Genomic DNA, 17,324 nt, shown 5'->3' with positions numbered 1-17,324 from the left:
CGCAGTGGTTGAGGGTCCGCCTGCCGATGCAGGGGATGCGGGTTCGTGCCCCGGTCCGGGAGGGTCCCACATGCCGCGGAGCGGCTGGGCCCGTGAGCCGTGGCCGCTGGGCCTGCGCGTCCGGAGCACAGGCTCCACGGCGGGAGAGGCCACGACAGTGGGAGGCCCGCGTACCGCAAAAAAAAAAAAAAAAAAGGCAGGCAGAAGACATGGTGGGGGAAGGCCCATAGGTTCCTACTCCATTTCAGTATATCAGAGTGGTTGGGAAGTGAGCCTGATGATTCAGACAGCCCTGAGTTTGAAGCCTGGCTTCTAAGTGAGTAGACTATAGACGGCAAGGGCAGAAGTTGTGTGTCAGATGAATCCTTTTGTACTTTCCCCAAACCAGGCATTCCTCACAGGACCACCAGACCCGCCCCCGTGTCAAATCATTTTGGCCGGTCGAATTGGGATTATCTCTGCAGAAATGTCCAACCCACAGGATTCTAAGCTCCTCAAAAACTCAGGTTTTTTTTCTTTGTATCCCTAGAGCCATAAAAGCAGCACGTTGTCGAGACCCAAAGATACTCATTTACTCCCTCTAGACACTGCTATTCCTCAAGACTTTGTTATACTTAGCACCTACTGTGTGCCAAGCACCCTAAATATGTTATCTTATTTAATCCTCGTAATAGCCCTTGAGTTAGGGATTAAATGAGACAATAAGCATTATCTCTCACCTGGACTATGGAAGAGCCTCCTTCTAGAAGAACACTGAGTTCTTCCTCATTTGACACCCATAGTCTATTCACACAGCAGCCATAGATCCTTTTAAAATCATGTCACTCCTCTGCTCAAAACCCTTCAATGGCTCCCCATTTCACTTAGCATAAAGTCCAAAATCCTTACTACAGGATTCTGTAGTTCTGTAGTTCTACAGGGCCCTATATTACCTCCCTAACCCCAGGCCACAAATTTTATGACCTCATGCCCTACCATTCTCCCCCTTCCTCTCTCTGGTAAGCCACACTGGCTTCCTGACAGTCCTCAAACATTGCTGCACACACTCCTGCCTCAGGCCCTTTGCACTGGCTATCCCCTGTGCCTACAAAGCTTTATCCTGAATATGTCCATGGCTTTCTCCCTTGTTTATTTCAAGTCTTTACTCAAGTGTCACTTTATAATGGAAACCTTCCCTGACTCCCCTGTAGTAATTTTAAAATATGCCTACAAATTATCCGATACTATTCCCTTCAAGAAGTAGAACTCGGGCTTCCCTGGTGGCGCAGTGGTTGAGAGTCCGCCTGCCGATGCAGGGGACACGGGTTCGTACCCTGGTCCAGGAAGATCCCACATGCCGCGGAGCGGCTGGGACCGTAAGCCATGGCCGCTGAACCTGTGCATCCGGAGCCTGTGCTCCGCAACGGGAGAGGCCACAGCAGTGAGAGGCATGCATACCGAAGAAAAAAAAAAAAAGAGAGAAGTAGAACTCAATTCTCCTCGCCTTGAATGTTGGTCCAACTTAGTGACTGCTTTCTAAAGAATAGAATATGGCAAAACAGTGTGTGACTGCTAAGACAAAGTCACAAAAGGCATTATGATTACCCTAGTCTGATCAGGAGAAAACACCAGACAAGCCCAAATTGAGGGACATTCCACAAAACACTTCATCAGGACTTTTCAAAATTCTCAAGGTCATGAAAAACAAAGACTCAGAAACTGTCACTGATCAAAGGAGACTAAGGGAACATGATGACTAAACGCAACGTGTCATCCTGGATTGGATCCTAGAACAGAAAAAGGACGTTGATGGAAAAACTGGTGGAATCTCGATAAAGTCTATAGTGTAGTTAATAGTAGTGTACCAATGTTAATTTCTTAGTTTTGACAAATGCACCATGTTTATGTAAGATATTAATGTTAGAGGAAGCTGGGTAAGTGTATACGGGAACTCTCTGTACTATCCTTGCAACTTTTCTGTAAATCTAAAATTATTGCAGAACAAAAAGTGGCTTCCTCATTGCTCTCTTTCTTGGATCACACACTGCCATGCCATGGGGATACTCAAATAGTGAGAACCACGTGGTGAGCAACTGAGGCCTCCAGTCAAAGCCCTGTGAGCCAACCATCTTGGAAGATCCTTCAGCCCTAGTCAAGGCTTCAGACACTGGGGTCTTGACTGACACCTTGACTGCGCCTTCAAAAGAGACCCTGAGCCAGAAACGCCCAGCTAAGCCACTCCTGACCCTCAGAAACCATGAAAGATAATAAATGTTTGTTGTTGTTTTAAAGCTCTAAGTTTTAGAGCAATTCATTATGCAACAATAGATAACTAATATATGCCCCTATCTAAAATAGTCTGCTTATGGTCACATTCGACCCCCTTTCTGGCCTTAATTTTCTTTATAGCACTTACCACCTGACACAGAACAAGTTTGTTTACTTAACTTGGTCTCTACACCAGAATGTGAGCTACATGGAAGTGGAAACTTTGTTTTATTGATGTCCCCAGCACCTAGAATTGTGCCTGACACACAGCAAATGTTCAATAAAGGATAGTTGTTGTAGTTATTATTATTGGATAATAGAGGGTTCCCTGTCCTCACCTGGAAAAAAAAAACCCTGCCCCTGGGATTTGGGGTGGAAGATGGGGGGCAATGTGGCACTGGGAAATGCGAGCAGAGATGAGTATGAAACCCTGACTTCTGAGTCCAAGTTCCTCATCCACTGAGATCCCTTAGACAAGCTCTTCCTCTCTCTGGGTCTCTATTTCCTCACCTATTAAATTCAAAAGAGGACTTCCCTGGTGGTCCAGTAGTTAAGACTCCGCATTTCCACTGCCGGGGGCACGGGTTCAATCCCTGGTTGAGGTACTAACATCCTGCATGCCTCGCGGTGCAGCCAAAAATATAAAATAAAATTCAAAAGACTGGGATGACCTACAAGTCACCAAGATTTCTTTTAGCTCTAATAGCCAATGATTCTAAGGGCGGGCTGGGAGAAGGAGGCACAAGAGTTCTGTTCTGGAGATGGAGGAAAGGAGAGGGATGAAGAATACGTTTATCTTCCACAGGGACCAGGCAGAACCTGCCTCCCTTTGAGCTGTACCCACTTCCTGGAAACCTTTTTGCATTTGATCATCTACTCCTTTGCCCTGAGGCCCTGCTGCCCCTCTTCCCTCCTCTGCCAATCCTTCCCAGGGGCTGGGTTACCTACCTGTGTCTCCAGGCTCCCATTGCCCTTCGCATAAGCCCTCATAAGGCACTTTCCACAGAGTATAGTAATGGGACCTTTGTGTCCTGGAACCTCATCTCCTAATAGAAACAAGTAAGTCCTGGGGAACACTCCCAGGCTTGCAATTCCCTCCCAGAGAACGCGGACCCTAAAGGGAGAAAGGAAAGAGAAAATGGGGGAGGGGCTGGAAGACCAGGTATGTGCTGGGACTCCCCTAAACCCTTCCCCTTTCCCTTTTCTCCAGTCTTAGCCTCACTACCAAGAGAAGCATGCCTACCAGCCTGCCTGCCCCTCACCTAAGTACTCTGTCAAATGCCACTTATTTGAGCCATATTATCTTTCCCTGCTCCTCCCTCCCTTAGTCGCCCATGCCCCTCCCACAACAGACTCACCCTAGGTCCCCTCTTAACATGTGCCCCAGGTCTCTGAAAGCTTCCTGGTATATTGGTATGAAGTCATTTTCTCTCCAGAAGAATAGCTCATGTAAACACTGAAGAACCTGGTATGTTCTGGGAATCAGAGGTAGTAGCGTGTGTTATGTTTAGTCTGTTAGGTGAGGTTGGGAGTAATGGAGATGAGGCAGGACAGATAGGCAGGAACCAGCATTGGTGGAGGATTTTGTCTCATAGGCCATGGAAGCCAATGAAGAATCTGTACAGGTTGGAACTCACTTCCCTTCTACTCGGCCCACCTCACTTACATCCCTTCCTATCTCTTTCTGTACCCCCTTGGCCCCCCACATCCCATTTGGCTCATATCATAATCTCAATAACACCAAAAATTTATTGAGAACCTTCACTGTGTAAGCTTTCTGTTCACATTACCTCATTTCAACCTTTCAGCATCGATGAGGTAGACGTTATTATTGTCCCCACTTCATAGGTGAGGAAAATGGCTCCAGTAAGTGATTTGCCCAAAGTTGCAAATCAAGGAAGAAGCAGAGCCCAATTTATTAAGCATTACACTAATTGGTCCATGCTCTCCGGCCTTTTCCAAATCTCTTTTTTGGGGGAAAAATTAGAGATGTCCATAGGAGGTTTTGAGGTCTGGAGACAGACAGGAAAAGAATCCAGAGACTACAGAATGCTGGAAGAGAGAGTTCCAGGCTCTGATGGGGCCTATCTCACCCAGCTTTGCTACCTGGCTGTGCTTGGTAGGCAGTCTTTTTCTATTTTCCCCACTCCTTGTCTTGGTCCACTTGCTTCCTCCAGTTCCCACATCCTCCTTCACCTCCTTGGATACTGTTTGCCCTTGTCCTTCAGTTTCTGGGTAATACGTTTGTTCTGAAGATGTCTGGATGAACCAGGACCCTCTGGAAGCCTCCAGATAATTCAGGTATCTGGAGAGGATCGCCATACCTCCCCCCTCTTCCCCCAACTCTAACAAAAGGGGTCACCCTGGGCTTCCAAGGCTCTTCAGCAAAGGTTAGCTCCTCTCTATCTCATCTCCTAACACCTACCCCATGCCCTCTCACCAGCTAAAAATACATAACCACACAAGCTTCTCAGCACATGACAAGTTCTTGAAATCTTTGCACAGGCATTTTCTCTCTCAGGAATGCCAACATCCCCTCCACCCCAAGTTTGTTACCAAGAAAACTCCTAATTATCCCCAGTCTTGACTCAAACATGACCTTTATCCCCACTGATATCATCACCATTCAGGCTGTTATTCCTTGCCTGGACTACTCCCTCACTGGTTTCTAGGATGCCACTCTGGCCCTACACTATCCATTTCCCATACTGTACCCAGAGTCATCTTTCTAGAATGTAAACTTAATCTTATCACCTCCTTTCTTAAAACTTTTTAATGGTTTCCCATGCCGTCAAGGTAAAGCCATAATCCTTAACCTGGTGTGGCAGCTCTTTCACCCCACTCCCACCCACTTCTCTAGATGCGTGTCTTTCAGCTGAGCCTACCACCATACTAGTACTCCAGCCAGATTTCCTGACACTTTTTCTCAGTTCCTTGAAACTTGCCTGTTCTCTCTTGACCCTACACGATGTTCCCTTGGCCTGGAATTCTCTTTTCCTTCTCCTTCCCTAGCTGACTTCCACTAACCCTTCAAGCAGGTCTCGGCCTGAACTCACTTCACCACTGAGCCTTCCAGAACCCCCCAGACTAGGCGAGCTGCCTCTGCTTTCTGCCCCCAGTGTCCATTATTTCCCCTAAGACAGCATTTATCCTGTTACTACCCATTTATTTATTCATATCTCCCAGACCCAACTGCGGGCCTACTTTATCCCCTGCTATAACCCAGAGTCTAGTACTAATGGGCTCTCCATGAACAACTGTTGAATTGGTGAGTGAACAAAGCCTTCTCTGTCTTAACAGTGCAGACTCAGACAGCCACTGCAGCTTCAACCACCACCATCCACATAGTTACTATTATGGATTACTGCTTCTCTGGGTGTTCCTCTCTCTTTATGGACTGCGATGGCACCTTTCACGTTAGTACTTCAACACCTAGTACAGAGCATAGCATTCATCCTTCCATCCATCCTCTCATTATTGTTTTTAACAAAATATGTATTATCTACTATGTACTAGACACTATGGATGCAGCAGTGAACAAGATAGACAGTCCCTGCTGTCAAGTTCACAATCTAGTGGCATATATGGGTAACTAGTGAACAGGAGGTTGAGTGGATCTCAGTCTTATTGGGAAGCCCCTGAGGGCTTTCCTCTCCATAGCTACAAAGCAAGGAGCACAGGCTCTGAGGGGGGAGATATATTCTCTTGGTGACCTCTGGACCTCCCTTTTTACAGGTTTTCTTGGGACCAGCCATCAAACAGCAGCAGCAGCAGCAGGGAGGAAGGGAATGAGGGAGGGTGGACCGAGTGGAGAAGGTCCAAGCCCCTAAAGACGGGCAATGGTGTTGCAGCCCAGTGCCCACAGGCACTCTGCCAGGGCAGTTTGGTAACTGGCTTTCCTTGCTATCCTGGAGCAGAGAAAGAAAGAGATCCACAAAGGGAAAGACATCAGTGGACACAGGTGACAGAGGGAAAAGGAAGAAGAGAAAAAGTGGAACAGAGAGGTGAAGGAAGAGGAGTCAGAAATACAGAGAGAAGGAAGGAGACTGAGGCACAAAAAGCAGGCCTGCGGGACTGAACCCTCCCTGTGTTGCTAGGAGAAAGCTCTGGGGCTTGACTCCTCATTCAGGTCACTAGGGAGAAAAGAGATTCAATACTGAGTCCTTAGGATTCCTCAGATGCTTTCCAGAGCCCTCTGATCCCTCGAATTGTCTTTGGCCCCATCTGGTCATCCCAGGAGGCTTCTGCCAGGGGCCTGTCAGCCCCCCCAACCAGGATATACTCTGTGCAGACCCTCACAAGCAAGGGATAGGCGGTGATGGAAAAACACAGTAGCTCTGGGCACAGCAACCTCTGATTTTCATCTTTTTCAGAAAGGATCGTAGAAAAGACCCTACATTCATCATCTGTTTCCTAACTGGGGGCTCCAAGCTCTACTCTCTGAGATACCAGCCTGACCATATCCCAATCTGCAGGCACAGAGCAGAAACTTCCTGAGCTGGGAGCTGGGGAGGCAGGGGTCCCCACCCCAGGAACTAACTCCCAGATGCCAAGCAGGAGTCTGAGTTCTTAATTGTGCTGCTGCTCTTGCCAGCAGTCTGGGATGCTCGCTCCTGAGGCTGCGATGCCATCTGCTGTTCAACTTAGGAAACTGGCTGACTCCGGCTGCATAGCCAAAGCTGAACCTGGCAGGAGTCGGCAGGAGACCTGCCTGGGTCTCAGGTGGCCATGTCTTTGTCTCTGAACAGACCCAATGCTGGGCCTCAGGGACAGAGCAAATACTCTCTTCCCTGTCATCATTCTTTTTAGACCAGGCAGGAAGCCTTCACAAGAAGATCCATGAGAGTGTGGAGGGGTAGGTGGGTTGTCTCTGCCCTTCATAAAAGTCCAGTGTCATCTCAAGGTTAAATTGCCCAGAGAGGTCCTAGCCTGCCTTTGAAGTTTTACTGCTTTCCTCAAAGCATTTTTTTTCTTTGCAGGTTTAACTACGATTATTCCACGTTGCGTTAACTGGGTGAATGAAATAATGAGCCCAGGCCTAGAGGAAGTGGGGCTTTGAAGAAAGAAACATGCTCCTGCAGAATTGAAATAAGACCTTCAGGCCCACAGTGGGTTTCTGAAGCTCCCGCTCTCTGTGTGTCCCTGTTCAGGCCTCAACCCACATGGGGTTGTGAGCTCCAGTGTTTTGGGAGACACATGCTAATATTTGGCACACATTTGTTGAAGTATTGGTTATTTTGAGGACGTTTTCTTCCTTAAACCAGTTATGGTAGCCAGCCTCCATCTCCTGATATTCATATACTTGTAGTCCCCTCCCACATAGCACCAGGGTTTATCTGTGAGACTAGCACAATATAACAGAAGTAAAGGTATGTAACTTCCAAGATTAGATTATAAAAGATACTGTGGCTCCCCCTTGGTTACTTTCTCTCTGGGGGAAGCCAGTTGCTATGTAGTGAACAGCCCTATGGAGAGGCTCATGTGAGGGAACTTAGGCCTTCTGTCAGCAGCCATGTGAGTGAGCTTGGATGCAGATCCTCCAGCCTCAGGCAAGCCTTCAGATGACTGAGGCCCTAGTGGACAGCCTGACTGCAGCCTCACGAGTGACCCTCAGCCAGCTCAGCTGAGCTGCTCCCAGTTCCTAACCCCCAGAAGCTATGTGAGATAAGCTTTTGCTGTTTTAAACTCTTCAAGTTTAGGGGTAATTTGTTATGTAGTAACATAATAGACCTGTCATATGGTATTATTAATATTGTATCATGGCATATCATCTGCATTATATCACTTCATTTCCTTATAAGAGCTGGCATCTGGACCCCAACCCCTCAATCTCTCTAACCTCATCTCCTACCACCCTACCCTCTCCCGAGCTCACCCTCACCCTAGGCTCACTCCTGCCTGAGGCCCTTTGAACTTGCTTTTATCTCTGCTGGAGCACCCTCCTAGGCACCCTAAACCTCTGCATGGTCACCCCCTTATCTCCTTCAGGTCTTTATTCAAACGTAGCCTTTTTCAGTATAGCCTTCCTTGACCCCCCTGCACCCCTTATCTGCATCTCCCACATCTGCCTATCATTTTCTCTATTTTTATTCTTAGCCCTTATGATTATAAGGCATATGTATATATAATGTAACATATATAACAGAATATATTTTACATATTTATCTCATATAACTTCTATCTCCCCCACTAGAATGTAAGCTCCGTGAAGGCAAGAATTTGTGTTTTTGTCTATTTTGGTCACTGCTCTGTCCCCAGCACCTGGAATAGTGAAGTGATAAGCACATCATAATAGATGTGCAATACATATTTAGTTGAATGGGGAAAAAATGAATGTCATAATTCACTACTTATAGTATGTATGTCTTTTAGATCCTATATCGTATATCACATGCCATATTACGATGTCACATATATATTATATTTAAACACAGTACAAGGCAGTGCAGAGAGAGTAGGGCCATAAACAAGAAGACCTACCTAGCTTTGCTTGCTGGTTAGCTATGTTACTATGAGCCAGGCATGCAATCTCTCTGCGCCTCAGTTTTACTCATCTATAAAGTGAGGCTATTATAACTTCCCTGTCCTATCACAGGGTAGTTGTAAAAATCAAATGATGATGAATGTTACAGCATTTTAAAAAAACCTAGCACATGATATGATTGTTTCTGAAATGTGTTCCAAAGACCACCTGTCCCAGGATATGCTCTGTGGAGAAGAAAAAAGATCACGAGGTTTGGGAAAATGGGTTCCAATATTCTAAGCACCCCCTTCCCCATGGACACTCACGATTCATTAGCATATGAAAGGCTCTGAAAATCCTGCCTGAAAGGTCTTCCCCCAAGGTACCTGACTACACTTGCCGAAACCTTGCTCTCTAAATATACAGAGCAGCACCTTTGTTAGCAGCATAATACTGTTACTTTAGAAGAAGGAATTCTCAAGTTTTTGGAACCGAAATCCCAGTGGGGTAGGCGACGAGATCCCACAGCTGATATAGATTGGGAGGAGGGGGTAATGGAGAAAATGAAATGGAGGCGGCACGAGAGAGGAGGGAAGGAAAGCGAGAATAAGGAAAAGAAGGAAGAAGAAAGAAAAATGGTGGTAAAGGAGGAAAGGACAGCTAAAATAATGCCCCTTGAAAAGAAATCAGCAGAACAAAGGCAACCTGAAATTTCCTGTGGGTGGGGGCGGGGGAATGAATCCAGGAACTCTGGTGTCGCCTGCCAAGCGGGGCTTATCCCTTTGAGTGCTGCCTCTGCCAATTTCTGCAGTTGGAGCTCAGGCTTCCTTTTCAGTTTCAAAGAACCTCTGATTGAAGAGATCTCTTCTTTATCGGGGGGGTGGAATCAGGTAAACCAAATCAGCAGCTTCTCAATTTAGTGAACTTATTAAGTGCCTGGATGGCAGCTGCCATTTTTCCTTTCCTTGTGAGCAATAAGCCTTCTTGGCAGCATTCATCTCCCCAGAGGACGCCTGGCTTGGAAAAGGAAGAACAGCAATTCCTCCTGAAAAGATTCCCTAGGCTAAATGGGACATGAAGAGATTGGCAGGTTTACCTCCAGGTCGACCTTCCCTAACCCAGTCTAAACAGGTACTCTTAGAAACAAAAGATTCTGTAGCTCTCTGAGGCATCCACTCATATTTCCAGCCCTCATGGTGAGGAAGTCCTTTGTTATACCTTATTTCAGTCTTTTTGTATAATTTCATTTTTTTACTGCCTTTCCTTTACCCCAGAATAAGGGAGTAATCTGTCATAAATTGCATGTATAGTGCAATTTGTAGTAACCAATTTCTCAGGGCATATGGTTCGTTAACACCAACTGAAGAACCTCGTTTCCCATCAAATGAGAGACTGGATTTTTTTTTTTTTTTTGTACTTGTGAGATTTAAAGGTGGGATAAGGAGGTAATGGGAACGGAAGCAACATATGTTGGGCACCTGCCCCGTCCTTTATATATGCTATCTCATTTAATCATCACAACAACCTAAAATGTAGTGATTACAATTCCCATTTTATAGGTGAGGAAACTGAGGTCCAGAGGTCAAACCACTAATATTTAAGTGGTGGAGTCAGAATCACATCCACATCTGACTGTCAAATCCATGTTCTCTCTACCCCAGGGGCTTGTACATAACACACAGAAACCTGTGTCTTCCATTTCCTTGCATTCCTTCTGATATATTTAGTTTCTTCTTTAACCCCACAAACATGCTGGGATTTGGGCTGTTTTCACGTGCACATTTCTTCAGGTTAAACTTAGCATCAGAAGGTGCCAGTAACTCCCTCAAGGCTTTCCTGTGACCAAAACCGAACTCAATCTACCTGATGTCCACCTGCCTCATCAGACTGTAATCTCCATAATGGTAAGGACCACGTCTGTCTTATTCACCACTGTATTCTCCTAGTGCCCAGCACAGGACCTGGTAGATATTCAATATTTGTTGAATGAATGAATAAATGAATGACAAAGGCAGACAAAAGACTCCATAAAGCAAGAGAAGAGAACTTAAGATGAAGATTAAAAAGGCCAACATTTATTTTAAAGATGAAGCAAAGAAGAGGAGAGATAGCCAGGAAGAGAATGAGAGAGAGCAAGATAAGAAAATTCAGCACAAACAAGCAAGATAAAAATAGCCTCTTGCCACTGTCCTTTTAAAATTACTTTCTATATTTGAGCCCAAGTGACAAGTGAAATCTCCTCTGTAATTTCCCATGTGTTCAGCTTAATGAATTTCCGGCACATGGTTTCAGTACTGGAGGGCCAATTTGGACACTGTGGGGGTGGGGGTGGTATGGAAATAGACTAACTAATTGAGTCTAGAAACCAAATGAAGGGGTGATTGGAAGCATGTGAGGAGGGAGCCAAGTCTTGGAACTTGCTCAACAACAAGAAGGACTGGGAATTAGTCTTGCTCTAGCTGATGTCACCATGATGTTTCCCTACATGCCATTGAGGGAGCCCAGGATCCCAGGATGCTTTGCAACTATTCTTTGTACCACATTGCCTATCTTCTATCTATTTATTTATTTAGGCTGCGTGGGATCTTTGTTGCTGCAGGCAGGCTTTCTCTAGTTGTGGCGAGCGGGGGCTACTCTTCGTTGTGGTGCATGGGCTTCTCATTGCAGTGGCTTCCCTTGTAGCAGAGCACGGGCTCTAGGCACATGGGCTTCAGTAGTTGTGGCACATGGCCTCAGTAGTTGTGGCTCGCAGGCTCTAGAGCGCAGGCTTCAGTAGTTGTGGCACACGGGCTTAGCTGCTCCACGGCGTGTGGGATCTTCCCAGACCAGGGTTCGAACCCACGTCCCCTGCATTGGCAGGTGGATTCTTAACTATGCGCCACCAAGGAAGTCCCCACATTGCCTATCTTCTAAAGAGCTTTATCTGTTTATATAGAGGGTAGCCTATTAGTAACTTAATTTCAACCATTGGAAAAATAAAGAGACTAGCTCTTTCTATATACCTTCTACACAGTAGGTACACTGTAAATCTTAAACCGGAACATTATGAGAGAGTCAAGTTAGGGAGGGGAAGTATGAGAATGCACAGTCTACCCCTCTGCATCTGTTTGTGCTGGCCACCCAAATGCATTAATTTTCTCTGTATACTGAGGAAGGAACTCTGAAAGGCCGCAAGACCCAGAAGAAAAAGTCCTTTCTAGACCTTAAAATTGACAATGACCATGAGGCCCACAATTTTAATCAGAATTGCAGATCTTTTAGGTCCCCAGGTATGCTTCTTCTTGTTGTTTTAACACCTTTATTGAGATATAATTCACATACCATACAATTCACCCATTTAAAGTATACGATTCAATGGTTTTTATTATACTCACAGATATGTGCAACCATCACCACAATTTTAGAACTTTTTCATCCCCTCAAAAAGAAACCCCATGGGATGCTGGGCCCCATGCCTTTACGCAAACACAGCAGCTCCTCCTCCTGCATCTCTGCCTCACCGGCCTTGGGGGGATGGTTCCATCATGGTGTCGATGCAGAAATGAGTACAGAAAGAACTGTTGGCTTTGCAAAATGAGCCACCTCCTGGAATGACTTTAAATGAAAAGAGTGTTCAAAATTCAGTTACACAATGGATTGTAGACATAGAAGCTGCACCAGGTACCTTATATGAAGGGGAAAAATTTCAACATCTATTTCAGTTGAGTAGTTGATATCCTTTTGACTCTCCTCAGTTATAATTAATTCCCCATGGGACTTCTCTGGTGGTCCAGTGGTTAAGAATCCACCTTCTAATGCAGGGGACGCAGGTTTGATCCCTGGTCCAGGAACTAAGATCCCACATGCCAGGGGCAGCTAAGCCTGTGCGCTCTAGAGCCCGCACACCACAACTAGAGAGAAGCCCGCATGCCGCAAGAAAGATCCCGCATGCTGCAACTAAGACCCAATGCAGCCAAATAAATAAATAAATATATTTTTTTAAAAAGAAACCCCATAACCTTTAGCTATCTCACCACCCCCCCTCAACCTAAGCAACCCCTAATTTACTTTCTGTCTTTATAGATTTTCCTGTCCTGGACTTTCATATGAATGGAATTAAGCACTGTGTGGTCTGGCTTCTTTAATTTAACATAATGTTTTCAAGGTTTATTTAGGTTGTAGCATGAATCAGTACTTCATTTCTTTTTATGGCCAAATAATATTCCACTGTATAGATATACCACATTTTGTTTATCCATTTGTCAGTTAAAGGACATTTGGGTTGTTTCAAATTTTTGGCTCTAATGAATAATGCTACTACGAACATGTGTGTACAAGTTTTTGTGTAGACATATATTTTCATTTTCTTGGGTATATACCTAGGAGTGGAACTGTTGAGCCATAAAGTAATTCTATGTTTAATAATATGAAGTACTGCCAGACTGTTTTCCAAAGCAGTTGCACCATTTTACATTCCCACCAGCAGTGTATGAGGGTTCCAATTTCTCTATATCCTTGACAATCTAACTATGCTTTTGAGAAATAAGGACTTCCCTGGTGGTCCAGTGGCTGAGACTCTGCGCTCCCAATGCAGGCGGCCCAGGTTCGATCCCTGGTCAGGGAACTAGATCCCACATGCCGCAACTAAGAGTTCACATGCTGCAGCTAAAGATCCCACACGCCACAATGAAGAACCTGTGTGCTGCAACTAAGACCCAGTGCAGCCAAATAAATAAACAAATAAAAATTTAAAAGAAGAAATAAGGACTACTGCAGGGCCCCACTCTAACTTTGGTAGCTATTACAGAGCAGCAGCAAGGAGTACAGGGATGCAGGAGAGATCCCTCTTCTACTCTAAGCCTTTAAGATCAGCCAGAGGGAATACTGCCATCTCTAGTACCCTTCCTGACTCCCCAGGCTACGTTAGCTGCCCCCTGACATATGCCCAAGGATACCTATACTACTTATCTTTCTTCCCCACTAGACTGTAAGCTCTAGGCAGGCAGGAATTTCTATTCCTCTGACTTTATTTTTTAATTTAATTTAATTTTTTATAAATTTATTTATTTTTGGCTGCATTGGGTCTTTGTTGCTGCGTGCAGGCTTTCTCTAGTTGCAGCGAGCGGGGGCTACTCTTCGTTGTGGTGCGCGAGCTCCTCATTGCAGTGCCTTCTCTTGTTGCAGAGCACAGGCTCTAGGCACGTGGGCTTCTGTAGTTGTGACTCGCGGGCTCTAGAGCGCAGGCTCAGTAGTTGTGGCGCACGGGCTTAGTTGCTCCACGGCATGTGGGATCTTCCTGGACCACGGATCAAACCCATGTCCCCTGCATTGGCAGGCAGATTCTTAACCACTGTGCCACCAGGGAAGTCCTATTCCTCTGACTTTATATGGAGCGCCTGAACAGGGTCTGGTAAATGGTAGATGGTCAGTAAATGTTGATGGGCAGATTAATTGAAGAAATGATTAAATATTTCTGTACTGGTGATTCCTGTCCAGGGAGGAGAGGAAAAGAGCAGTCTCAGGGCCGAAAGACATCAAGTAAGGAAGCAAGAAGGAGAGGATAAATGAAGGAGAAAGGGAAAGGCAGGCAAAAAGCTTGGAAACCTAGTGTCCCTTGGGGCCAGCCTTTCGATTATGAGGTCAAACTCAGAGCTCATGGACCTTCCCTAATCCTTTGCCTTTCATCTCACTGCATCTTTTTTTTCTAGAAATTCTCCTTTTTCTTTTTTGTTATTCCTAACAATTCTGTCTTTGCAAGAATAAGAAACAAACAAAAAGGTAAAAAAGTAGTTGATATTATAAATAAAAGACCATATAAGTCAACTCACCAAAATGAATTCAGAATTTAAAAGGATGGAGATTAAGAAGGTTGACTATAAAGGATTTTTTAACTGAGAAATGAAGAAATCATAATCTAGGTTTTCCTCCAAAGGACACTGAATGGCCTATAGCTAAAAAAGGTGACCACATTTTCAATATCACATGAGAACATGGCACATCTCTCAGCCTTACTTATAATGTCTGGCCTTCCCTCCATCCTGCCTTCTCCCTGGACTGATCTGTGAAACCAGTTGTCTCCAGGTCATTTGGTCCCTCTCTCCTCAAAGGCCCTGGTATCTCCCTATTCTCAACTACTTCCTGTCTTTGCTCTGAAAGCACACATGCACACATTCACACAAACCTCATCCTTCCTTTTCATGAATCCTCAGGGTAGCTCTGCCTTCTCCATTTGGTGTATTTGAAACGAAAGAAAGCAAAATATATGAGATGCCAATGCAATTTCTCCTTTAGCAGAGCTCCGCAGGACAATTACCCACCCCATCTGCCCGGTTTTATAGCTCTCATAACCCTCCTTTATGAACACACTGTGGCAGCTGAATGCAGGCATTGATTATGGCAGCAGTCTTCAGCCACTTTCCTATTTAACTGCAAAGCAGAGCTTCTGCCTACCAGCCCAGCACTGATCATGTGACGTTTTTAATTACTGTATTTATGTAAGCCTTTTTCCTACCAGAGCCTGTGTCCAATCCCATCAAAACTGGGGAGAATTTGTGCTTGCCACTTCAGTGGCTCTCTGTCCTTAGGGCCTAAAGTCTTTTCCTGGAATCAATGTAGGACTCTTGGCTTTCTCAGCAGAGGTCGGGAAGGGTGGGGATGTACAGGAAGCACATTTTTTTTGTTGTTGTTATGAAATACCTGAGGAAATAGATAATAAAACATGTTGGCAGATAAGGGCATTGGCTGACTCCCAGGGGTTCACCTTAGGAAGGTGCCAGGTGAAATAGATCAGCAGAGCCAGTAGGATGCTGGAGCGATAGGAACGAAGTGGCTTTAGAATTTTGAGAATTATGGAATGGATTTCGGAATTACTGCTGCTGGGCCTTGCCCTTCTAGTCCTCAGCTTCACCGAATGTTCAGCAGGAGAGAATCATATTGACTCCAGATAGTGGGGGAAGGTTTAGTGTTCAAAAGAAATGCTGGCAACCTGGTGGGCAAAATGTGGCCTCTTTGGCTATTGTGCCACGGTGAAAGGCAAGTCTGGCAGAGAAAGACAGTACTCTTTAGTTGCTGCAGCTCAGCTAAGGATCCCACTACAGGGCCGCAGGGATGGTCCCGCAGGTTAGGCTGGAGTGACTAGCATAATCTAGCCGAAAACCTCCTGGAGAGATCCCAAAGACCAAGGTGACCTGTGTGGGAGGACGATCCGTTAGCCGAGTGACAGAACAGCTGAAGAAAGCCAGAAAGAGGATCTGCGTGGGAGGTGGAAAAAGCGTGGGCTGAGCTTGCGGCAACCGAAAGGCGCCACACGTGTGAGAGGAACCCGCGGCCCTCGGTTTGGGCAGGCTGGAAGCACCGCCCCGCTAGGACACACCAAGTTTTCTCTTAAGCAGCCCCACACCCAGCGCCCTTTCCATGCGTAACTAACTAATGGGATGGGTGTCAGATAATTGTAACGCTTGTTCGGATTCCTACCTTTTCTCTTCTGGGGTCTAGTTCCTGTTAAAGAGTAGGCTCACCTCTGCCACAGCTCTCCCATTTTTCTAACTCTTTCCTGGGCGGGGTTTCTGGGCCCCGCCCTCTGAGGGCCCGCCCAGTAGCCGCCCCGGGGCGGGGCTCCCCTCGGCTCCCGGCTGCCCTTTCCCCTGCGGACTCTTCTCGAGCTGCAGTGTCCTCGCTGAGCTCCGGACACGCGCTGGTGAGTAAGGGCAAATAGGGGAGAGGCCTCGGAGGTTTACCAGCCAGGGGCGAGAGGCAGTTGTGCGGAGACTTCTTCCGAGGCACGGGACGAAATTGGGGTTCGTTCCCTCGTGACCCCAGGTTCGGAGGGCATGTTGAAGAGATGCTGGGGGATCGTACCCCCAGAGTCGCCCCCTGTTTCCTACTATCCCTACTGTCCCTGGAGAGTTCCCTAGAGCCGGTCTCGGAGAGTCTCGGTCCCCAGGCACCAGGGCCAGGGACTTGGGAAGGTTTCTGAGGAACACGTGTTCGGGTGGAGCTCGGTCAGTCCTTTCAACCCGAGCCCCTGAAAGGGGCAGGCTATTTTTGGATTCGTTTTTAGACCTGGACAATAAGCCCCCTCTATTTTCCTTTTCCTCTAAATTGTTTGGAGGCGTGTAGGAGTGAAATTAGAGGATGGCTGGAAAAAAGTATGGTCTTAGATACTCTCATTTTATATATATAAGATAAATTGTAAGGGTGAGTGGGTAGAAATGTTTATTAACATTTTGCAAATATTTCGGTTATTGTTTTCAACCAGTAGTTGGGGTCGTTGGTAGGAATGGCAACCCAACTGCCTCCAGTTCCTTTCACACCGATTACTGCATGGCAATCATTTTTTAAGATGCTGTTTTATGGTTCTTCAAGAGGTCACATAATTGAGGCCCTTCTCAATCTAGTTTTAACCAGCCTCTCCAATTTTCACTGCCCATTGCTCTCCCAGGATAACTTTCCTTTCTACTCAACAGTATTTATCTCCTTGCCTGGAATGTAGCTCCTGATAATAACAAGTGTTACTGAGTTATCAGTCTATAGCAGATATTATCCTATGGGATTAATTTATATTCCATTTAAATCTCCCAACCACCCTGGGTACTATTATCAACACCCCCATTCTACAAATGAGGAGACTGAGGTA

The 17,324-nt window shown here is 45.9% G+C and overlaps 1 protein-coding gene across 2 annotated transcripts in view; it reads right to left on the bottom strand.

The window, feature by feature from the left end:
- Nucleotides 1–16,226, bottom strand: part of SIL1 (SIL1 nucleotide exchange factor) — a 305,088-nt gene extending 288,862 nt beyond the window's left edge. The window contains exon 1 of one of the 2 annotated variants that reach the window (XM_049708080.1): nucleotides 16,163–16,226. Coding sequence is in view for 1 of the 2 variants with exons in the window: in XM_049708077.1 (XP_049564034.1) it covers nucleotides 3,196–3,227 (32 nt within the window). In the remaining variant the exon portion in view is untranslated. Of the gene's footprint in view, nucleotides 1–3,195; nucleotides 3,231–16,162 lie in introns of those variants that run through there. The other variant, XM_049708077.1, reaches the window with a different exon arrangement.
- Between the last annotated feature and the right edge of the window lie 1,098 nt (nucleotides 16,227–17,324).

The sequence above is a fragment of the Orcinus orca genome, chromosome 3 (assembly GCF_937001465.1).
Source record: "Orcinus orca chromosome 3, mOrcOrc1.1, whole genome shotgun sequence".
In the NCBI taxonomy this organism is placed as follows: Eukaryota; Metazoa; Chordata; class Mammalia; order Artiodactyla; family Delphinidae; genus Orcinus; species Orcinus orca.
The sequence above is the reverse complement of the archived record's forward strand: the minus strand, read 5'-3'. Positions and strand labels throughout refer to the sequence as shown.